This window comes from Chamaea fasciata, unplaced genomic scaffold, assembly GCF_029207755.1.
Source record: "Chamaea fasciata isolate MVZ Bird 193981 ecotype frontalis unplaced genomic scaffold, bChaFas1.0.hap1 SCAF_7, whole genome shotgun sequence".
NCBI lineage: Eukaryota > Metazoa > Chordata > Aves > Passeriformes > Sylviidae > Chamaea > Chamaea fasciata.
The window spans coordinates 50,518,009-50,543,243 of NW_027094092.1; the positions used below are offsets into that span (position 1 = coordinate 50,518,009).

Here is a 25,235-nt window from a genome sequence, read left to right on the forward strand (position 1 = left end):
TTACTTTCTCTGTTTTCTATTTTTTATTAGAACTATTTATCCTAAGCACGAAATGCTTAAGTATGATATTGAATTATAGGAAACATTATACTGTAACACACTCATATGATGAACATGTGACCTGCCTAGGTATATCCAGGCAGTGGGTAAGGGGAGAGCTGCTCACCCTGTCAAGTTTTAAAACTACTGCAATATATCTCATATTAAACTAAAAGTCACATATCATGCACACATGATACAGTATGCTCTTACAACCCAAGACTGTTTTACAAAAAATCCAATTAAACAGAGTGAGAAATGCTTTATTTCAGGCCAGTGTTTGACAGACTCTGTGGACTTCTGCTGCCTAACATTTTTAGTAGTAAAAACATGGATCACACACTCTTCCTGCTGAAACTGTAAGAAATAACATCTGCATGGTATATTAAAGGACTGAAGCATTATATAATTAGTGCTTTAAAGATGTCACTAACAGTTAAAGTTTGCACAGAAATTCAAAAAACCCTGATAAATAGCAGACAAAGTGAAATTACTAAAATAAAATTGAAATATAGGAACCCTCTATAATTGAAATGGAGACAGCAGCCAGAACAGCTATGTGACACATCCATTGCCAGCTGTGGAAAATTATAAATTGGATCACTTCTCGAAAAACTGTGGACCCCTTTCAACTCATCACACCACAACTGGAAAAAACAGAAAATATTTGACTACCATAACAAATTCTGAGAGCAAAAATATACAATCACTGTAAACCCCAGCATAGCAATGAGGATAAATACACCTCTAGAAAAATGTATTAAAAAAAGAAAAAAAATCCAGACACTTCTTTGTTAAAAAAGATAACAGTACATAAGAAAAATTAAAATCAAAATATTATAAATTGTAAGACTGGAAAAATAATACAGTAAAAGTGATAACTCAGAGGCTGAGTTACAAAACATTTCAGGATGTTTCACAGACAAAGGTTTTGTCTGGCCATGCTGACTGCACAGGCAGTAGTCAGAAAAGGAGTGCTGCTCCACCTGAGGGTTTAGGCTGGCTGCTGGCACAATGCAGCCACACTCCTGGAACCACTGTCTTCAGTGCATCACTACTTTGGACACTCAGTTTTGTTTCTGAGCAGTTCTGATCAAAATACTGGATTCTGAACTGTTCCATGCATCTTTTCAAGACAGTCCTGCTGTCCCAGGATGAAGAGGTAAAGGCACTCATGCCTGTGTGAAAGGGACAGAGAATGTCCTCAGGTCCTTTCTCATTTCCACTAAGCCCTGCAATGACAACATCATGGGTTGAAATGACTGGCAACTGTACTGCATTCACTTCTTTTAAATGAATGAAGACTAACAAGAAACATAAGCCAACAAACACCATTGTTAAAAAAGGCTCTACAATCCACTATTGCAGGCAAATCTAAAAAAAAATTATCTTTGGTCCTTTGGATATAGCATTTTACTAAGCTCTTCCAGAATACCAAACTTGGTGGCTATATATGTTCATTCACCAATGATTAAATATTTCAACTAGTTCTATAAAATATGAGGAATAAAACTCTCTTACAGTCGGGATCTACCAAGTGATAGAAAATATTCCAAAAAATGACATGTATTTAGTTTGCTAGCATTTTCACTCAAAATTAGCTCAGCATAATAAAATTCAAATGTAGCAGGGTTTAATCCACACCACTACTTTATTAAAATTTTCTAAGAAGTCACCAAGTGTCCACAGAATGCAATGAAACAACAATAATGTAGACAACTCTTCACACTACCTGTTCTCCAGCCTTGAAATCTTGAAGCGCTACACATTCACACCGGTCATCTTCCAAATTGTAGCCTGTAGTGATCTATCCAGGAAAAGAGTGACAAAAGCACCTTTAGCATTTTATATTTCTCTTTCCCACCACTGACAAATTTTCCTATTGGAAATAAATATTAACTATAGGAATTGCATACATTTCTTTCTCAGCACAACAGAATATAGCTGATCGTGACTGCTTTTGATTCCTGAGCAATCTCTTTTTTTAAAAGAATCTCTGCATTAAAGAAATGTAATGGAGGAAAGAACCTACCTGAAGTGAACAGAAAGCTCTGAGGGAAGTACCCTCCACAGAGCACAGACAAAGTACCATGCTAAAGCCGGCAGCTTGTTATAAAGTTCTGGAGCTTTCAGTCACTCCCATGAGGCCCAAGGGAGCAAGGCACTGACAGCTCTATATGCTGTGCTTTATCCTTCAACTGCCAACACATTTTTGATCTCTCAATGAAAAAGGATTAGATAACTGTGGATCTTTAGGGGATACAATCTTCAGAGAATTATAATTTACTTGAAAATAATCCCTTTATCTAAAAGTTAAGTAATACTCTTAAAACGCTAAAAGGATTTTTGTGATGGTAGCTGGCAGTGGAAGAGGATAAACTCTCTTGACAAACCTGTACTTCCCCAAAAACAATTACTAAACTGTAAAGGGGTCACACTACCAAGCAAAGCTATTCTAAAAATGTAATATTTTTATAAAGTGACAAACAGCATGTTCTTGAATAGTACAGACCAGAGATGCAGCCACAGAATGGAACATAAGCTGCTGAAAAATCAGAAAGCAACTTTTACAGTAGGTAGTCTGAGTTCAGTACTGACAGAAGTAACTTATGGAAAAATATGCTCTGGGCCTGGGGAAAAACCTAGAAGAAGCCAAAGATTCTCTCTCAACCTTCGAATATGAAAACATACTTTTTTGTAAGCTGACTGACATGACTTGCAGTATACCCTGATTCCCAGCTTGGATGCAGCTCACCCAAAGCCAGAACTCCTCAGATTATTTAAAAAGCTTGGTTGATGGCTTACACATTAATAGTTTTGCACTGCTTGCATCACTAAATGTGCATTTGTCAGCCAAAACAGTGCTTTCAAATGGAGCAAATCCAAAACGTGAGCCCCAAGCATGGGCAGCCTGGCCCTGCAGACACTTGCAGAAACCTCCCCTGTGCAGACGCCTCACTGCAGGTCTATTTAACAGGTTTGTGGCATGTGGAGATCACTAAAGAAAATGAGAGTCGTGCAATACAGCCTACTGAGAAACAAGGCTGCAGTACTTGAACACAGACACTCCTGTGAATTCTCTAATTTGGACCACACAATTTTAATTAACAGTTTCGGTTTAGAAAGTTATCCTACCCTGAATTGCAGGTGACAAATGCTAGAGGATGACAAATCTACCTTCCTACTTCAAATACAGTCATCTTACGAAAAACTACCTTTCATCCAAAAAAAGAAACTCTTGACCTGTCATGAAATTTTCTTAGCGTGTAAACTCAGTGAAATAGTTCTGAATGTGAAAAGTCCACTCCAATCCCTTGAAATTCTGGTGGAACAGGAGGCTTTCACAGACTGGGGAAATTCCAGTATATTAAGAGGAGGATTCTGTCAGTTTAAGCATGCCTCACTAGAGTACTGATCTTTCCTTTAAATTTTTGTTTTTGCTTTAAAAAAAAACCCAAAACAACACTCAAACCCCAGCAGCACTTCTGAAAGATTTTTCTATAAAGCATAATGGAGTGCTAGACTCCTATTTCCTCTTTCTTTTAACAGCAGTCACGTAAGAGAATTAACAGGGTGTTTACTTCTCTTCCCACATGATAGCTGACAAATTGCATCCCTTCAGTTTTATTTCTGAAGCAGACTGATACATGAATTTCAAGTTGTGTATAAAGCATGCAATAGTCTGCTTGGTCAGTGATTAAGAATGGACCCAGCCCAACAGGCAGAATGTAACTTATTCAAAGCTCTGTCAGAACTGGTAATCAACCTTTGACTGTCAAAATACAATCCCACTAAAGAATAACAATGAGAAATGCATGAAGACAACCATTTTGAAATAGTTCTTAGAGGCAGGTTGATCTAATTAATAGTGTCAGAAGCAAGAAAAAGCTGGATGGACCTAGCTCCAGTTAAAATCCAAAGAGCATTTTATTATCTAGCGCATGGAAAGGGGCCCTGTGGAACAAACCAAGAACAGGGATATATATGGTAGCTGATTGACCTAAGAAGTATTTCAGCACTACATTTGGAATAAACTAGACAGGGGTGCATTCAATATCATCTTTTGTTTCTTACCTTCCTGCCAATGAACAACAGTTCCCTTCATGTATTTTAAAGGGATTGTGCTATGATTAGAGCAGAGCCCACTCTCACCTCACTCTACAATAATATAAACTACAATACAGGCAGCTTACAGTGAGCAGTCACCCCTCCTCCCCATTTCTAATAGTACAAGGCAACTAGCACACAACAGAAATAGCTTTAGTAGTTTTCTTAGCCTATTACCAATATTACAGTTTTCTATCCTTCCTGAATTTATATCCATTTAAATTATTTCCCACAGAAATATGAAATAAATGATGGAAAATTTTACATATATACAAAATATTTAAGTTCAGCACAATCGCCTTTGCCCTTTAGGATATACTTCAGCATAAAAAAAATGTTTCCAATCCTGATATACTGCTGCATTTAGGAGGCTGGCTCTATATCAAACCCATTGTTAAACAGCATAATAAAAATAAAAATTACTTTATCAATTTAAATAGAAGTTTGAATGAGTAAAACAACATAAATAGCTGCTCTTTAAATATATACTGCTTAAATTTTCCCTCACAGAACCTTGATTCTCTTCCCCTTTACTCTAATCCCAACTTTGAAGGCATTCATTAAGAGATGTCTAATGAATACAGACAAGTCTTTGCAAAAGCATCTGAAAGAGATGCCCAGCAGGAAAAAGGTACAGGAAGTACTGACGCTTGCAGCTATGACTTATATTACAAAAATACACATTTCTGAACTTTAAGCAATTTTCTTTATACTGAAGACTCTCATATGAACTTTATTACTAAATCAAAGCTGTAAGATTGCAAAACAAATAGGCAAAGGCGAGAATCACTGTTAAAGAACAACATGTAATCACCTTGCAATAAGGAAAAATAAATAAATAATGAACCTCAAACACATGCAACTTCGTAACCTAGCCTATGGAGCTGTAATTGATAGAGTCATAGTAACACTAAATTAGCTAAATGTCAAGTGAAAAACAACTTGCTTTACAGTTTGTTCATTTAAAACAGACTTTTTTTATATCAACAGCACTAACACACACTGCTGTCCTAACACTCAGGTCAAGCCCCCCACAAAAGAACCAGATCACTTGAATAGTATGGTCATATCCAGCCCTCACAATAAATAATATCTACTGGAAACACATGTAGGGGGCATGACTTTTGAACAGTACATGATGCATGACTAAACAACATTGACAAACCAGCCTCTCTGGGTTTCCATTTCCTCACCTCAGCATTAAGCAGTCTGTTAATGAAATCAAGAATCATCCCCTGAACTAGTGCACGTAAGCCAAAATGTTAGCAGGTCTGACTTTCTATATACATATGTCACCTTTTAAATGTTTAATATGCCCTAAAGTAGTATTTTTGCATTTTGTTTTTTTGATGTAGTAACAGATGTACTGTTTCGGTTGAACTAGGCTTTGTTCTTGTTGTTGCTGTCTCTATAACAAGGCTCTTCGGGCATGGTTAGGAGAGCAGGCAGTATTTCTTAGCTGCAAATCTCTAACCACTTTCCCTAGTGGTAGCTACAAGAGGCAACCTCCATCAGTGCCTGCTTCCTGTTCTCAGAACAAATTTGTCCAGTACTGTGCATCTTTTTCAGCCCACCAGAAACAAAGCTCCATGTCAAGAGACTATTCAGACCTGTCTGGACAAAATGTAAATGAAAACTTTGAAAAGTACATTATATGTACTAACTTTATACAAGTATCAAACCACTTGTAAAGTTTTCTCTAGATGAAGAAAGCTCTCCCTGAAAAGTTATCATAAGATATTTGAGAAACTGACAAACATTTCTTTCAGATATTAGTTTTTTAGGGTCTCTTGGGGAGATAACATACCTGTGTTAAAAAGCATAATGGAAAGTGTTACTAAACTGTTGTATAAGCAGTTGAAAGGCTTAATACTTAAGCCCTAAAGTCTTTCAGCAACACTAAAGAAATCCTTACCAGTCCATTAGTATGATTACACATGTCCCATAAAGGTATTAGAGCCAGTGTAACTCTGGAACCATCTTCTGTTGGAATCTGGTTCTGCCGTGTCATAACAGAGGAAACTGCCCATCTGCAAAAGTTAAAAAACGTGAGATGGTCAAAGTTCAAAGCACTGAAATGCAATTGCTCATAGTCCCACCTGAAGCAATATTTTAGACTGGGAGTTTCCAAACTTGGTTTCCTTAAAGATCACGCTAACTATAGGAACAGTAGAAGGCAATATCACTTGCAGGAGAAGCAGCAGGTTTCCAAGACATGCACAGAGAACAAATACCAAACTGGGATTGTGATCCCTCTTCTGTTTGCAAGAGAATCTTGACACCTTCCATTGGCTGCATTCCTCAACCAAGATCCACTCCCTATGGCAGCTTCTGCTTCCTAATCCTTCACTGCAAACATACCTCACACTACACATCCCAGACCTGGGGTCATCTATTCCTGCAGGTTTTCCTGCTGGGCAGCAGGAGCTCTCATCTACGTGCAAACTCTTGTAAGAGCTAGGACATATTTTCCCCCTCACTCTCTAAAAAGCTTATGTACTGCATGAACTGGAAACCAGTGCAACCACCTGACATATGCATGATTTTTTGGTGTTTCTCTTTCAACTTGCAAGCTTTTGGCTTAGGTCAGTATTGTTAAATTTTCCACTTAATAGAATTGAGAAAAACCCACAACGTTCCAAACAAATATCCAGGTAAAAGCCATGAAGAGAGTATTACGTAGTTCTTTAGCACATGGACATCATTCAAAACCCCTCTAAGCCAGGTTAGGTATACAAAATGCAAGCTACTTTTTCAAACATAAAAGTATTTAGGAAAGCTTAGAATTTCAGTATTTTCTAGAATTTCATTTTTTATTTTATACTTGACAAAAATTAATATTAAACACCAATGGAAAAAAAGACTTTTAGTTTCACCATGCTCTGGCCTTAATACATAAATGTGTTGTGGGTTTTTTTGAGGGGAAAAAAATATGTCACCTGATCAAAATAATTTTAATTACCACAGACTCCACTATAAACGTGTACTTAATATATAGAATTAGACTTCCTGAAGGATTTCTTCCGAAGGACTAGACTTCTAAGAAAGACAGTGGCAAAGTGAAATCTACCTAATTTCTAAGCAGAAAGTTAAAATTAAATTGTGGATAATTCTGATATACAAACACTGCTTGAAACACAGTAACAAAATGCTTCTTGTTAATTTTTGTCATTTGTCTGTAAAATTTTAGACCACTTCACATGTTAGTTGGTGCGTTTGTCAGTGACCCTTTAAAGTGAAGGAGGCGTGCTTTGGAAATCCCATTTTCATAGCCTTACCCACATGTACAACTAGGCTAGAAAATCCCTCATGAATGCCTTTTATTCATGCTATTTTAATCATTTAACAGAATTAAAGTTCTCATTATCTTAATTATTATTCTTTTTATCTTAGTTCTGTCACCCTTTATAGCACCTCCAAGTGACACTCATGCTTCATGTGTACAACTTCCGTTCTCCAGCTCTCCTGTTCAACAGCAGCAGCTCTAGATATTAACTTTTGCTAGTAGGTGCTGGTAAAACCTTTTATGAAAAAAGAAAGAAATTTTAAAAATTTCCCCGAACCCTAAAACTCCTGCCACATCAACTGAATTATTTTCTTAAGAAACAAGGAATAACCTTAGTAATCTGACTATGTGTGCCAGTTGGCTAAACTAACTGCTTATAATGAATGACTACTGCTTTGTAACAATTAAAATCTGCATATTTATTTCACTTTCTTCTTCATTAAGAAACTGTATTAGTATCAAATCCTACAATTAACATTTCAGTAACAATAGGGCTTTCCCAACAATGAAGAATTCCTGGGCCCCATCGTTTACCATAGTAAAACCAGAAAAGAAACAAAGAAAAAAAAATAATTAAAAGACAGACCAACCTGTAGTCATCATAGGTGAAAGAATCCTTTAAGGGCAGTTTGCTGGCATTAGGATGGGTCTGCAAAACGTAAGTTGCATAAAAAGGTGAAAAGAGGAAGAAAAGAGAAATCAGAAATCAGTCAGCAGAATTTCATTATTTAGCTGCCTAACAGATCCTAACAAGAGCCAAATGAAGCAGGAGGCGTCCAGCCGCGCTACAGAGGGATCATCATGCTATTATGCTCTCATACATCACTGTCAACTTAATTTGTTGTGCCCAGCAGCCGCCATAAATCTGTTTCTTCATATTTCAAGACTGGAACCCACAGACATTGTATAAAAATAATAAAAAAAAAAATTTAAGGTGGACTGAGTATGTGAAGGTAAAACACAATCCAGCCCTCAATGCACAGTGGGGGAAAGAAATCAGACAGTAAGTGTACATTAGCTTTCACCAACTTCCACATTTTCCTCTCCTCTGTGATAACAGTAAGGTATTTCACAAATGCAAGAAATATTATACAAGATTCTCAATTCTTCCTTGGTACCTGTAACAGTGTTATTAAGTAGAAGTTGCACTACACCTCTGAAACAAAAGCAGATTTAAATATTTAAATAGCTTTGGTGACAAAGACTGATTAGGCAGTATCTACATTAACCCATCTACACACTCTCTTATCTAAAAGTGAAGCCGTGTCATTTGAGAATGCATGCTGCAGTTCTCATTAACAAGCAAACATTTAATTTCTAAAAGCTTTAAGAAGCTCTGATACCCGTTATTTTTCTGATTAACTAACTTATTTAAAGTCTCGAAAATACAGGTAGCTTTAAGCCCACATTCACACATTCTCTTTAGAACTTTGCTGCAATTCACAAATGGAAAGCCATAGTAGCATGAATTTTAATCTTCAGGTTCAATTAGGTCTCTGAGACGAATTGAAGCAAATGATCAAACGGTTATTTCAGAAGATACAAATGATTTTTTGCATGGCTCTATCTTTGCGATGCTTTTAATGCATGAAGCTCCATGTAGTACGCAGTTTTTTACTCTTGATGCATTAGCATCACAAGTGCGTGGTAATTTATCATTTCTCACTGTAATGTACTTGCTGGCACTGTGTGCAGGACAGTAGGGGATGAGGTAAAAGTGGCTCAAACCGTAAATCAATTAGAAAACAAAAGCTTGTGCTCAGCGCGCAATTTTAGGCAAATTATATATTACAAAAGACTGCCAATTGGGTGTGAGGTCCCAGGTGGCTGCTCTCCCTCAGCCCCTCCGGTTAACCCTTCCGATGGGCTTTCTCCGGAACACGACTGAAGTTAACAATTCCAGTGCCTCCTGTCTCTCCCCTTACTTTTAGTAATTTTTTTTCCGTATGATTTTCACTCACATCGATGGCACCGTCATTGCATAACAAATCCCTTCGAATTTAAGTGTAGCTGCACATTGTACAGTTGTTTCCTCTCACAAAAACATTCAGCACAAACCCAGGACCAAGACCCAAAACGAGACATTTCAGGAGGCACCTTCCCCGCTGGACAGTCCAGACCCGAGGCAAGAAATGAACGCAGAAACTCAGCCTTCAGCCGGAATTAATTATTACAAACAAAAAACCTCCCTACAGTTTTCATTTACGACAATCTAATTTCAACTCTTATTGCTCGTGTTACTAACGTATTTCGCAGCAGCTTGATAAATTAAGCAGGGAAAGACAGCACCAACACTGCGAGTTATCAGCCCCTCAAGTTTTCCCTCCAGTCCGTGGCGATCGGTGCGAGGAGTCGGGTCTCACTGCGCGCCTCGAGTTTACCGCCGGCATCCGGCACGCAGCCGGAGCTCCCGGGCGCTCCCCGCGGCCCGTGCCCGGCCCCCCGGCCCCGCCGCCCGCGGCGCCCCGGCCGGGCCCTCACACCGCTGGCCGCGCGGGCCGGCACTGCCCCCTGCCGGCGCCGCCGCGCACTGCTCCGCTCCGCTCCGCTCCGCTCTCGCCGCCCGGCCCGCGGGCAGGGCACGGAACCGGGCGGCCCCAGCACGGCCGAGCCCGCGCTGCACAGCGCACCTGCAGTGAGCAAACGGCCCGGCCCAGCGGGGTCCGGCAGGAGACAGACCCCGGGAAACACCCGTCTGTTCTCTCCTGCTTTCCTCCTGGCCCTCGAAAAGCAGCTTTTAGCAGAACACGCTGTTTTTCCAAGGGTAAGAATGACTGTGGTCATAATGCACTGGAAGTGAAAAAAGCATCGCAGACACTGCGGGGGCTCAACAGCCAAAAAGCGACTGCTACAGCCCCTGTGTCCAGTTCCAGCCCACACCCCATTCTGGGAGCACCAGCTTACAGCCTCGACCCGAACTTGGAGCAAATAAGCATAGGATGCCAGATACGCACATGTGGCATTGTCCTCTCTGTGGGAAACGTGTATTAGATCAGTGGATCGCAGGGAGATCAATTGCTCATTTCACACAGGCAGCCCCCTTTAACAGCCAACCTGAACACCAAACCCGTGGGGCAAAGATCCTGGATGCTGCCAAATGGTCTGTCACCCTCCCCATTTGTAAATCTGTGAAACTTCGGGAGTGCCCCTATGTGGACACCCATCTAGATGTAGTTCACATAAAATCACTGGTAAATTACAATAAAGGACAAAATATACCGTCTTAAAAGACCCAGGGCACAATAAAATCCCAGTATATGTAATTACCATATTTATAACATTCCATGGTACAATATTCTAGTAGCTCTTTAAAAGTTAAGATACGTCAGCATATTTGATCATGTTAGATTTCTGATTTGGTCTATTTTACTATGCAACTTAAAAACCCTATAGATTACAAGAATCTGAAGACACACAAAAAAGAACAATATTCTGATTAAGAATTTGATTTAGTATGCAGCTTCTCTTTATAGTCCCTTGGTAAAAATGAAATCTCCCTAACAAACACTTAATAAAACCTGTCAATATATCTAGAAAGAAAAATGACACAAATGCATTAAGTATTAAATACCCTTGAAAAAAGTCACATATTCCATGAATTTTTGATGTACTATCTTGACATTAATGTAAAACCTTGATATTTATAATTGACAGATATTTAATAAAGTATAGAAGATGACTGCTGCATAGCATGCAAATTGCTCAGACTGCTCAAAAAAGATACAGACATATTTAAACTAAACAAACACTTAATACGTAAAAAAATCAGATCTAGCTTTTACAGGTTCATGCAGCTAGGTCTCTACAGATTAGCTTTCAAATGTGACATTATCCACTACATGAACCCTAATTTTAACTTACCAAGTCTGTATGAAGTAGTTTCAGAAAGTTGGGAGGGGAAGCTTTAAATAAAAAATGGGAACATGAAAATGTGAATATATTCATTTAGATGCAGGTCCTGACATTCTACTGAAAGAGTTATTATAAAGAACAAATACCATCTATTTCGTTACCCTTTCTGTGAAAATATTGTCAGAGCTGGCAATCAGGGTGATGACCACTGCAAAAACAAATAGTGGCATGCTGAATTTCATTTTCCTCCTGATGCTGCTATTCCTAAAAAAAAAAAAGAATAAAAAAATGCTTTTTCCCCTTCAGTGTTCCAAGCCTTCTTTGAGACATTTGGAGGATATCTCAAAATAACCAGAAATATTAAAAAGTAACAGTGATTGCTGCCAGATTGTCTGCAGCCACTGTGGAAAGAGACAGACTGTTATTCTAGTCACCTAAAACACTATCAGACTAGAAGCCAGTTACTCAGTATGGCAATCAGAGGAAGGGGGGGTGGGGGGAAGAAAAAAAAAAAAAAAAAAAAAAAAAAAAAAAAAAAAAAAAAAAAAAGGAAACTTCCAAACATTTTTTCTCTTTCTGTGAAGCAGTAATATCCAGAGGTTAATGTCTCATGTTTAATGCCTCACAAACAAGCAACACTCCTGATGTGCCACAGGGGCCTCTGTGTTTTTAATTTCTCCATCACACTTTTAGATGGACATCACAAGGTAATGATTCTCAAGTTCCAAAAAGTAGATGCTAAAGGACTCCCACTTTGTGGGCTTGTTTCATTTGAAGGCTGCAGTGGAGAATAGGTGGTGCCCTTCCAGCTAAGAAGCCATCACAACCTTCACTCTGCTTTCCAGCCTAGGGGCATTCATGTCCTGTCAGAGTGGCCCGACTTCTGAAGACAGTAACCCTTTTCCCTATTCAATCACAAAATGCTAAAGCTCATTTATCAGGGCTTCTAATCTTAATGGGGAATTTCCATTAAAATTGGCTCATCATTTGCTTGTTTACCAAGTGATGCAAAGAACAAGTCCAATTACTGTAACACACAATACAATGTCTGAGTAGAAGGAAAAATTAAAGTTTACTTAGTGCTAAATTTGTTCACATCTACACTACTAGATTTCTTGAAAAGACCTGATGTATTTTTATGTGAAGTCATATTGCCCAGTGTATTCCTTTGTGCTATTAACCCTTGTATAATCCAAGTAAGAAAAAATTATTATAATCACTAGATGTGATCAAAGCTAGGGGCTTTTTTTAAGACACCGCCTCTAAGCTGAGACAAACTGATCATTGGACCCATTTACTACATTTGGCTATGTATGTTATTTTTTGGCTATGTATTACCCTGTAATACATAGCCAAAAAAGGTTTGTAAAAAATCCTTGTTTTTGTTGGTTTCCTGAGTTTGTAGACAAAGAGATGGTTGGACTCCTCTGACAACTATTTCAAGTACTCACAAGTCCAAGACAAAGTTGTGGGCAATCACGGCATTGATATCACTAAATCAGGTTTCAATAATCTCAGAAACCTCTTGTATGCCCATTCAAGAGGAAACAGCTCCACTTCTACCCCAGGAAATGATCATAGCTAGTGCTAAGAGTATACTGAGGCCACCACTGCACTCCCTTCAGAGCCCCCGAAACACTCAGGGTGCTTGAAACAGTTAAAGCCAAAACCACTTTAAGCTTCCACCTTGTTAACTTTCATTCCTTTGAACATAAAGCCCAAGGGTTAGTTGCTTTTGACCAAACAATATTTTCCTCCTCTTCTTTGCAGATCCTTCTCCCTTTTCACTGCACTCATTAACATGGGGAGATTTAGTTATGAGCCTTAGTGGATGCTATTTGATGGTTTCAGGCCAATGTGTAGGTGTACAAAAACACAAACACACACATATTCAGGGCCAGAAGCAGGAAGATCTGTCAGCATTTGCTGGTTACTGTCCCTTTCCCAGCTCTGGAAATCCTTTGAAGCAGCAGCCTTGAAGAGAAACTCCTCTCTGTGGAGCTGCTGAGGCTTTAACTGCCCTAAAGCTAAGTAAAATAAAGAATTCAGACTGGAGGATCCTAGTGATCTACAGGGAAACAAGAATTCACTTTTTCCATTGGACATATGCTGCCAAACCTAATGAGGGAAGCCAGTTCACTGTACAGGACAGGAGACAAAGCCAAAGATTATTTTACTTTGTGACAACAGTTTATAACTACGGAGGCATACTATGCAATTTCGAAACAGCCCAATTCATGAAGTGCTAGGAGTAACATTCACAAACTTGTGCTGTTATATGACTTTCCTAACAGAAAAAAAAATGCTACCTTGCAAAACCTAATAGAATGAATCATATAAAAAAGGAGGTACCACAGGACTGAAACTTAAGTCTCAACAATATTCTCACTTAATTATGTCAGCAATTTTTTTTTTCTGCCAATATGTACAAGAAAGCACTGTTCCAGACTGTTAGGGGATTCATGCAGCGGAAGCAAAGTGGAATGAATCCTTCTGGTGCAATGGAATTTAACTGCGCAATCCCCTTTTCTGTACCTTCTACCTGCAAAAATTGTTATTTGTTAATGAGATAGCAGTGGCACAACACACAACTAAAACCCTTAACTATTAACTCAAGAGTCTGAAGGACTGACAACCCACTTCACATGCAACATGGATGTTACTGTTTGGTAGACAGAGTACACAGAAACAACTCTGAACTGACTGCAACTGAGTACCCCTGTTCCAATCCTGTGCCATTTCTTTTTTTAAATAGAGGCACGACAGCCATGGACTCCTTAACATCGACTTCTTACTCCATTTCAGAATATTACTAATTCTGTATTTGTGTATGAATACATACACAATTCTGAAATACTAATCTTTCCCAAAACAGAAGACACTCAAATACAGCATTTAAATAAGTGACCAAGTTTTCTATACCTTTTTTTGTATTTTCACAAAACCACTTAGAGCTGAGTGCAGCCCCATTAAGGGCTGAAGTGTGAAAAGCTGGGCTGAGATTAGAGGTGTTTTGCAATGAGACAACCTCCCAAGTGCCTTCCGAAGCAGTTCATATAACAGAAAGACACATGAGCTCCATTATCTTCTGTGGTAAATCTCCTTGCAAAATACGAGTTTACTGTTCATGTTGAGCCTTAGATTTATAGGTCCATTCTGCAGTATTTCATTCACACAGGTACAGTAAGATAGCTACAAAACCCAGCTTCTTTGCAAGGGTCTATGCTTGCATACCATGACACATCATTTACTCTATAGGCTCTTTCCAAGGTACAAAGTCTACCTTAAGTATTTTTCATTTCAGGAAACATTTTACCTTGCTAATTTCAGGAGCTGGACTTTGATGATCCTTGTTGATCCCTTCCAACTCAGGATACTTTATTATTCTGTTTAGACAGCACACAGGCACTATGTTCATGCACAAATTCATCCCACAACTCTACTACTAGTGAACTCCACAATTAGGTGAATCACAAGCCACCAAAAAAAAAAAAAAAAAAAAAAAAAAAAAAAAAAAAAAAAAGCTGTGATGGAAACCCTGAAGTGAACTGCTTTGAAAGGACAGAAACAGTATTTCTGATTCACAATCACTCCTCAACCAAAGAATTTGCTAACAAGCATTAATATTATGCAGTATGGCCAAAGTTTTGTTACCCGTGAATCAATTACTCAAGTTTTCCAGTAAATCCACCAGGAGCCACTTAGGTGGAAGCCTGGAACACGATCACCTCATAACCAAGCTTCCACAGGCCATGGTAAGCCCTGGAACTAGAGGTACACATCCAAAACTAAAAACTTACCATTTCCTCTTCAACCCACATTCAAACAATAGTACAAGAAAATAAACTTTGGTTTACTTAGCAACATATCAATGTCCTACTGTGTGGAGTATTAGCATTGGGTCTGACTGAAGAGGATAATCCACTTTGTAATTTAGTTAAATTACTAATTTTAACAAAGATAAGTACCCTGTATAATTTTGCAGTGCTTAAAGAATACATCCTTTGAGCATTCCGCTCTAAGAAACATCAGCTTGTTATAATATTTTAAATTTATGGAACATTTGTAACTGCTGTTATATCAGGAAAAATATTAAATCTGCACAATAAGTACAAACTTTATATGAGAAAGTATACTTGTAAGTGCATGATGATCTCCTGATGTCTGCTGAGGCACTCACTTCCACAAAAGACACAGACAACATCCCTGGGGATAGACTCAAATGTCCCACAAAGTGCAACTCAGCTAAAAAAAAAAAAGGCTACTAACGGAAAAGCAAACAAAAAACTGTCTCCAATCTATTGGCTGTAAAAAGAGATGCTTATCTGCATTCTCAACCAGGAGAGTGACTGAGAACCCCATCTTCAAAAAAATGCCTTAAAAGCCCATACTACTAACAAGAGAATGTATTATTCCTCCCAAATGTGGCTTAAACTATGCAGAAACAAATTTTGTTTTGCACTGGCACATAAGCTTTGAAGTACATCTCTGCTCCTCTAGAGGAAAGCAGGCGTTTAGGCCACTGTAGCAGAATCCATTCAGAATATGAAATAAATTAAAACCCGCTGATTAGATCTTAACAATGTCTGTACAATGAAAGATAACATCTATATCCAAAATGAAAGGTATGTTTTATCCTGTCTGTCCTCCAACTCTGAATCATTTTGACTGTGAGAAATAGCAGACACCAAGCAGGACATGCCTGTATTTCGATCTAGGCCAGAACAGTCCAACTGGTGCCCGTCGTCTGAATCTGGACCACAGGATGCCTCCATATGGCCTGCCACCTTTTCCTTGGAGGAGATAGGGAACAGCTGTTTGAGGAGCAAACGCTGCCTGAACAGCCAAACACCTCCTCCTGTGTCCGGCTGGCTGAAAGCCCAGAGCTGTCGCCGTGTTCCTGTGGAAGGCAAGGAAGGAATGGGGGAAGAAGGCAGCAGAACCTCCCACCCACGCAAGGACTTGAGCTCTTCATCTGCCTGACTCGGACAGACACAACCCAGCAAAGCCTGGAGCTGCTTCTGCCACGGAGAGGGGCAGCCACAGGAACGGCCCAACAAAGCTCCAGGATCTGCTGTTCCTGTCATCATAGCCGGGGGTGGGATACACCAGAAGTGACACAAAAATCAGGAATTTGGCACATGTCTGCAAAGTCTAAACCACCTTACTGTAGATACACTAAGTGGTACAGTACAAGCATACTGTCAATCTTCAATCTGCTGCCAGCAAAACAGATTAATACAATATTTTGGCCTTCACCGAGAAGAAAAACACAGAAAAGCATAAATATATTTCATTATTAATTGCCTATTTATTTATTATTGATCAAGAAGAACAACTTGGGCATTGAAATCCAGACAAAACAAATTAGATAGCAACTCTATTTTTACCTTTGCAACTGCCCACTCAATGCAATTTTAAATCTCTCCTTAAGGTGACATGCATAGTAGACAAGTAAACAAAAGGGAAAGATTTTATAGGGTTTACTACTGTGCCATCTTTCCTCCACCCATTTTTCACAGTGTTGCTGACATAATTTCTGAAAAAAGCTATTTGACTGCTATGCCAATGAGTATAAATCAAGCAGGGAAAAAAACCAAGAATCCTACCTGGTACAGAAACAAAACTGAATTCTGTTTCAAATACATTTGCTTTTGACTGCATATTGGTTGAACTCTTCGCAAGCATTAAAATATTCTTTATTACATCAACTTAAAAATAATAAACACCTTCTGATTACTTCAATAAGGTATTTTTAAAGACAGTATACTTGTCTGCATTTAACTCAAATATCATTTAGCACACAAAAGTTAAATGGTGGTGTCTTCAAGCCAAGTACAGAGAGACACCAGATGTTCTACTTCACGCTGACCTGGAAAATCATACGCTTATTGGAATTGGACAGATTAAAAACAACAGAGAAAAATAATGCAAGAGCAGCATAAGTCATAAAGCATCATCACAACTTCAAAAATTGGTGTAAAAATTATGCTAGAGATGTGAAATCTCACCTAATATATCCAATTTTGCAGAGTCACACATGATATCAGATTTTAAAGATGCTATAACATTTTTTTGAAATCTAGAACTTGAAGTGTTAAACATCTGAACTAAAATGAAATTCCAATCCCTAACAGCTAATGACTGAATTTTAGAATTTTATTCACATAAATCAATTAGTCAAATTTTAAATGAATAATATATGAAATTTAGTATCTGATCGAAAGGGATTACAGCGTCCAGCAAATTAAGTTCTCTGTCCAGTATTGCACACAAACATATCAAAATATCTTTGGATTGATTACTGCAAAGCTTATATTCACAACAGGACTACAACAACACTTTCACAGTGTCCAGATGTCAATGCACCCTAGTCTGAAAACTGTTTGACAGTGTTTCTATGAAATGCTGGAAGCAGACTAGACTACAGATAATACTTAAAAATTATTAACAACTTCTACCAAAGAGATTCTATTAAAAAAAATTAAAAAGACTGTGACTCATGGGGCAGCTTCTGCCTTCTTGAGTAAGAGTAGCTTGATAGAAGGAAAAGAAAGCACTAGCAAGTATTTGCTCATTAACTTTGCAAAGAAACATAAAACTGTCAAAGAAAAGAAGTTTGCTTGCTTAAATGTTACTTAAATAGGTGACTTTGCTTTCTCCATTCAGTTAGAATTTTAGAACTAAACTGATCTCTCTGGTACTGGAGAGCCCAGCATTGGACAGTAGTCTGAGACTGGTCTCACCAGTGCTGAGGAGAGGAGAAGGATCATCTCTTTTAACATGCTGCCAACAATCCTAATGCAACTGGGATGCCATTACACCTTTTTGATGCAAAGACATATTGCTGGCTGTGCTCAGCTTGCCCCCCAACATAATAATGGAATTATTTCACTCCAAGTGCAGGACTTTGCACTTCTTGCTAAACATCAGTTGGCAGCCCATTATTCCAGGCTATCAAAGTCCCACTGGATGGCACCTTACCAGAAACTGAAGTGAAGCTCACAGGCTTGTAGTTCCCCTGGGTCATCTTTCTCTCCTGAGGATAGGAGTGACATTTGCTTTCTTCCAGTCCTCAGAAATGTCTCCCAATCATCATGATCACTCTAAGATCACTGAGAGTCATTGAGTTTGCATTGGAAAGGACCTTTAAGGGTCACCTAGTCCAACTCCTCACTATGATGAACAGAAACATCTTCAACTAGATCATGGCTGGTCAGAGCCCCACCCAAGCTGACCTGGAATGTGCCAAGGAACAGGGCATCGACAACCTCTCTGGGCAACCTGTGCCAGTGTTTCACCACTCGTACTGTAAAAAATGCCTTCCTCAGATCTAGTCTAAATCAATTAGTTTAAAACCACTACCCCGATCCTCTTGCAACAAGCCCTGTAGGTCACCATCTTTCTCACGCCCTTTTAACTACAGAAAGGCTGCTTTAAAGCCTCCCTGGAGCCTTCTCTCTGCCAGGATGAACAAGGTCAGCTCTCTCAGCATTTCCTCACAGGAGAGGTGCCTCAGCCCTTTGATTATTTCTGTGGCCATCCTCTGGAATCTCTCCATGTCCTTCCTGTGCTGGGGACCCCAGAGCTGGGCGCAGTACTCGAGGTGGGGTCTCATCAGAGCAGAGCATGAATCCCCTCTCTCAACCTGCTGGCCACACTGCTTTTGATGCAGCCCAGCGTACAACTGGCTTTCTGAGCTGCAAGCACACATTGCTGGCTCATCCACCAGCACTCCCAAAGTCCATCTCTGTAGGGCTGTTCTCAATCCCTTCAACCCACAGCTGTATTGATAGCATGGGTAGCCCCAACACATGTGCAGCACCTTGCACTTTCCCCTGTTGAACTTTATGAGGCTCCCAAGAGCCCACTTCTCAAACTTGTCCAGGCACCTCTGGATGGCATCCTTGCACTTGGAACTACTGAAGGCCAGTCTCACCAGCAAAGGCAGGCATTTGATACCCCAGATTTTTACATGTTCTATGTCATGGTCCCCCACTCCATGCAGCAGGAGGCCCACATTTGCCCTGGTCCTCCTTTGGTCACCTATGTACATATAGAAACCCTTTTGGTCAGCCTTGATATCCCTTGCAAGATGCAATTACTGCTGGGCTTTAGCTTTCCTAACCACACCCCTGGATGATTGGACAATGTCTCCACATTCCTTCCAGGTTACCTGTCCCTGCTTTCACTTTCTCTATGCTTCCTTTTAATGTCTGAGTTTTTGTCAGGTGTGCCTTGTCGATTTGTGAAGGCCTCCTAGCACTTTTGGCTGACTTCCTGCTTTTGGGATGAACTGCTCCTGAACTTAGAGGAGGTGATCTACCAATATTAACCATGTTTTCTTTCGTGGATCCTTCTTCTCTCCAAAACCTTATCCCCTGGGACTCTTCAAAAGAGATCCATTAAGTAGCCAATACTTCTCTCCTGAAGAGCAGCACTGTGACCTTGCTGTCTGCACTGCTTCCTCCTCTCAGGATCCTGATATCCACCACCTCAACTACAGCCAAGGCTGTCTTCAACCTCTGCATCTCCAACAAACCCTTCCTTTTTTGTATGAGGTCCATGAATGCAAGTAGCACCTCTCCTTCTTGGCCCCTCTGTTGCTTCAGGGAGGAAGCTCTCCACAAACCCCCTGGACTGCTTATGCCCTGCTGCGTTGTTCCTTTAACAGATACTAGAGTGAAGTCCCCCATGAGGACCAGGCCCTGCAAATATGAGGCTATTTTCAGCTATCTGTAGAAGGCCCCATTCACTTCTTCCTTCCTCCTGATCAGGCAACCTTCTAGCAGAGGCACACTACAATGTCAACCATATTGGTTGAGGTTCAGTTTGGTTGGTTGGTTGGTTTTTTCTTTTCAGACAGATAACTTGCTGGTTCTCTTCAGGATGTGGTCCCTCAGTGGTCCAAAGACCACAGGCAGAAAACACTGTCTAAGTCAATGCCAAACTGCCATCCTGGACAGTCCCACAAAACTGGTGTTTTTTCCAGCACATGAGAGGCAGTGATATACAGACACTACTTACTCACAGAGTGCCACTGAATGCATACAGCCATGGCAAAAGCTGTGGTCAGCTACTGAGCTCTGCTGGTTTTAGACTTACCACTTAAAAGATTTTAAAACTCAACTAAAGTTATCATAAAACTGTCTTTTGATTTAGGCAGGTAGTAACAGCTTTTACTACAGCTGGGGAGAAGATACAACACTGCTTCAAACCCATCATGTTCAAAATGTAAATAGTTTGGACACTTCCACCTTCTCTAAGTGCATTCTTTGTCTTCATTTCTTGTTTTGATTCACAGAAACTTCTCTGCAGCTGACTACAAACAGGCATAGAGATGCACCTGAAAATCAAACACAAAGACCACTGCATACTCTTTTTAAAAAACTTCAAACTTGGCTGTATTTTCTTAGGAATATAATCTCACTGTGAGTCTGTAAACTATATGGCTCCCTCTTGTGTCTATTATACCACATTTCAGTGGACAAAAAATCTTTAACATTAAGCCATAAATATTTGGGCTTTGTTCACAGTTCTGCAGGCTTACAGTACTCATAAATGTTAAAGAAGCCACAGACATACCTTCCTTTCTCTTCTCCTGAGAAGAGAAAACCCTGCAGCTTACAGAATTTCTCTTTGGAACAAACTATAAACAAAAAATCTTGCAAACTACAAGTCTGCAGCAATTAAAGTTGTCTTTTGACCATTCCCTGTATTTTGATACCAATGCAGAGGCCAAATGCACCGTTAAAGTACATCTGCAACAACTTTTAACTGGTTCTTAGTTATCAAATTACATGTGTTTAGAGAGGTGTCAGTGTGGTTTATAGAGCCTGGCTAACATGCTCAAGGGTTTATTTTTGCCTGCTCAACATCCCACCTGTTTCTGCTTATCAAACCAGACTACAGTTTAGCTCGCAACAGCTGTGAAATTCATAAATCTGCCCATTCTTCATGTGTAGCCAGACTAAGCACTTTGAGAAAGAGTCAGAACTGCAGCAGTCACCCTTATGGAGAAGCTATGGAAATAAAATAGAGCAGCACTTCTCAAACCATGTTTGAAACTGCACACCTATCAGAAGCCAAATTATTTTAAAAGCAGTCTAGCGATCCTATTTGGAAAGAAAAATAAGCATTTGAAGACAGGACTTGTTAACCCTTTTATACCCCCTGCCATTAGAAATATTTTGTAGACTAAAAATGCTGAAATCAAGATATTTTGCCTGCACAAAGTAGCCCCTTTTTCAGTATCATAAAATAGTAAAAAACCCTAGCTTTTATTTCAAGATGATGTTAGCATTAATTCCTGCAGTAGAACAACTATCAATAAAGTAAACATAATTTTAAGCTTTTTGTATTACAAAAAATGGATTTGTACTTAAAAAATACACTTTAAAAGGTATTTTTACTTTAAAAATATTAGTCTGCATACTGAAAGCAATATGAAAACCCTGGTCACACAGGACAGATTTCACGAAAACACTAAAGCAGTAGTAGTACTGAATGAAATGATGGTATACCAAAATCTAAAAACCCTTCATTTCATCAAGCTTGCAGAGTACACCGCCTTTCATAGATAAGTGGGTTCACTTTGCTTCTTTCATTCATACGACAAATTTTTCTTTCGCTGTTTCTTCCCTTTTCCATCTGCTCATGAATTACCTTTAGCATTAGTATTTTGTGGGTCAATTTTGTTCACAAAATGATATGAGTACATGCAAGCTGATACTAAAATTAATTTCAGTTTTTATGAATAAGGAAAATGGTACTTTGTTTGGGGAACAAAGAGACTTCTATTTTTTCTCTATGAACTTTTTTCCTCCACCATTTCATATATTACAAGCTCTTATTTTTGAGAGCAGAAACAGAAATCAAAAATTTGACTTTTCCATAAGTTTTCATCAAAAACACTAATAATAGCTGCCCAATACACACAGTTGGCATTACTCGAGCCAACTGAATTGATTTGACTTTCTAATGTGAACAGTAGTATTTGCTGAATGGTAGTAAAGAAACATTCAGCTGAAATTGCGGTTACATGGCAGTGCTGAAGTAAGGCACCAAACAACCAGAAACCACATAAAATTTAACTAATATTTATTACCTCTCATTCTACAAAGGAAAGTAAATAAAGCAAATGAATCCTACCTGATCTACCTTCATGCTCATGTTCAACAATGTGAAACAACAGCTATAAAACAGGATATATATAACAAGAACACAAGACAAGCAATAAAAGCATTTGTCAGGAGAACAAAAAAACCCCACCTAGTTTTCTGACCATTCTGCATTCCAGGTTTTAGTTGTTGGGGTTTTTTTTTTAATTAATGTTGCAGTCACATAACCTCTCATATAATATTACTAGTGCAGGATTAGTCAGTGAAAATGATGAAACTGGTCATAGCGATAGTTCAGCTGATTCAGATGATTCAGTTCTGAAAAGAACTGCAAGAGCAAGAATAGCAGCTAGGAAGAATTGGATAATGTTCCACAATATTCTGCTAATAACTTGTTAAAAACAGTAGACCTTTATAGGGTGAAAACAATTATCTAAGGCACAACATTTAGAAACTCTGTTTGATCAGGCTGCATATTTTGAGAAACTAAGTGAAGGCTGGAAGGCCAAGTGCGGACTGGCAGTCTAGGATAGGACACAGAAAGAAAAGAGTTGGCTGAACTATCATTTCCTGAATTGTGACACCTGGAAGGAAGAATTCAGTTCCATTTTGATATTAAAGCCATTTTTTCTAGCTTATTCCCTTGTCCATCTGATTTGGCTTTCACCTATCATTTTCAATTACTTCAGTTTTCAAAATGTATCCCTATGCTCCTTATACACTGTAAACTGAATTTGTGTTTGACACGTACTCAGTTCTTAAAACACCAAACAGCTACACAAAATAATGTAACTTTTTGTTGAATTAAAAGAGTTGACAGAAAACCTTTGGAGCTCTGGTAACACTAAAGGAGAGTAGAATTGCCTTGTGTTTTCTGACCTCACCCATGGCCAAACAGAATGTCTCTAGATCACACATTTGGGGAGATTCAGTACATGGAGACATAGCTTTTTTTTTTACAGATTGTGCCACAAAAAGCTTTGGATGTTTGTACATTGAACAATACCTTGAGAACAACACATCAACATTCACTTACAACATTTTACCTAGGTATCAGTCAGACTAACAGGGTTCTGTTAGAAACTCAGTTTAAATCATTACTTCAGAACACAATGAAAAGCTCACCCATCTCAAGCCTCTCCATACCCTAACTGTTACCAGATGGGTTTATCTTTGTATTTGAAAGCAATCAAAATAATTACGCTAAATAGAACGGAAGACAACAGTTAATCCACATTCATTGGAAATACAACATATGCATTGGTTTTATTCTGTCAATTAACAATTATAATTTTACTTTGTTAAGTGCAAACTAGACATTTTTCAAAGAATCATAGAGGCATAGGTTGTAGACCTCTGTAGGTCATGCAGAAAAGTTTTCAACCTGCAAACTTCTAGAGACTGGCTAACAGTAGCAAGATGAAAGCAGTGACTGGATCATTCCTGATCTCCTTTTCCCCAGAACAAACAAGTCCAGCTCCCCTAGTCACCATCCAGATAAAGGGCTGAACCAAATTACATGTTAATAGCCCTCCTCTGGTTCCATTCCAGTTTGTCAACAAAATTCCATTTTGTCAACATGTCTTTTGCACTGGTGGGTCCAAAATTTTACAGTGTTCCAGGTGAAACCTCACCCATTTCAAAAAAAGGGCAGTAATCAACCAACCTCTCTCAACCAACTAAATACATTTTTATATATCCATATGCCTACTGAAGTGCCAAATTTCAATAGCGGTTCAAAAAAACAGCAGGAAATTGCTTTAATGATTCAGACTTTTAAGGACAATATACCTGTACTATTATTCAGCATCACTGTTTTCACACCTTCCACAATGAGGATCATGGAACAACATGCATATACTATACTTGAGATTCTTACCTGAATGACTTTGTAGAAATAGGCATACTGTCGAGCTGTATTTTTATATTGGCTAAAAACATCATGGATGGCCTGAGTTGATTGAAGATACTGTACTTCATCTTCTTCAAAATAGAGAGGAGTATCATATTCACTGGGGAGAGTCTGGATGTAGGGCAGCCAGAAAGAGTTGGGGTTGGCTCGCTCACAAAGGAGATGGAATGCCAATGTTATATTGCCCATGGCTTGAAGAATTCGATCTTGAGAATACAGGGATCCTGAATTAACCAAGACAGGTGAGGAACTAAATTGATTACCCATAGAAAATATTATCCTAGATTGACTTTAAACTAACATGATTAAATAATAGGCAAGCACTTAACAAAAAAAAAAAAAAAAAAAAAAAAGCTTTTTAGGTTTCTAAAATATTTAGCTGCCTACACTGTGTTATACTGCAAGTTTTTTGACACAGCAAATGCCTTGTGTACAATTGCATGACAAAACTAGAACAATATTCTCAATACCTCAGAACATTTTATCTCTAAGTATTATACAAGCTACATGATATGTGTTCAAAATAACACACACACTTGTGGAAGATATCCAGTGCACTCAGCCAGAAACTAACCGGGAAATTAAATTCTTTCCACTGACACTTCAAGTTTCTAAGTATTCCAAACCTGATGGCTGGCATGAAAAGCAAGCCCTGTAATAAAGACAATCATCTAAGAAAAGAAAGTCTCCTACTGAAAGATCCTATAAATATTAATTTCTTTCTTAAACACTTCCTTGAGCTCTTACCTAAGACTGAATTTTTAGCTGACTCAACTGTCATCAATAGTTTTCTAGGAACCCACAGAAACAATTCTTCAGCCTACAGAAAGGAAAGAAAAGCAACAGAGGGTCAGTTAACATTTATATGATATGCCAAGTGTCTCAAATATACACCAACTTTAAATTACAAGTTGTTTGC

General features: G+C 38.8%; 1 protein-coding gene across 3 annotated transcripts in view; it reads right to left on the reverse strand.

The window, feature by feature from the left end:
* The window catches only part of SETD3 (SET domain containing 3, actin N3(tau)-histidine methyltransferase), a 62,081-nt gene that overhangs the window by 7,074 nt on the left and 29,772 nt on the right, over positions 1-25,235 (reverse strand). For 2 of the 3 annotated variants that reach the window (XM_066188773.1, XM_066188774.1), the window contains 5 exons: positions 25,064-25,136; positions 24,284-24,540; positions 8,023-8,081; positions 6,062-6,176; positions 1,772-1,846 (listed from right to left, as the gene is read on the reverse strand). In XM_066188773.1, coding sequence (XP_066044870.1) covers positions 1,772-1,846; positions 6,062-6,176; positions 8,023-8,081; positions 24,284-24,540; positions 25,064-25,136 — 579 coding nt within the window. Of the gene's footprint in view, positions 1-286; positions 1,272-1,771; positions 1,847-6,061; positions 6,177-8,022; positions 8,082-24,283; positions 24,541-25,063; positions 25,137-25,235 lie in introns of those variants that run through there. The other variant, XM_066188775.1, reaches the window with a different exon arrangement.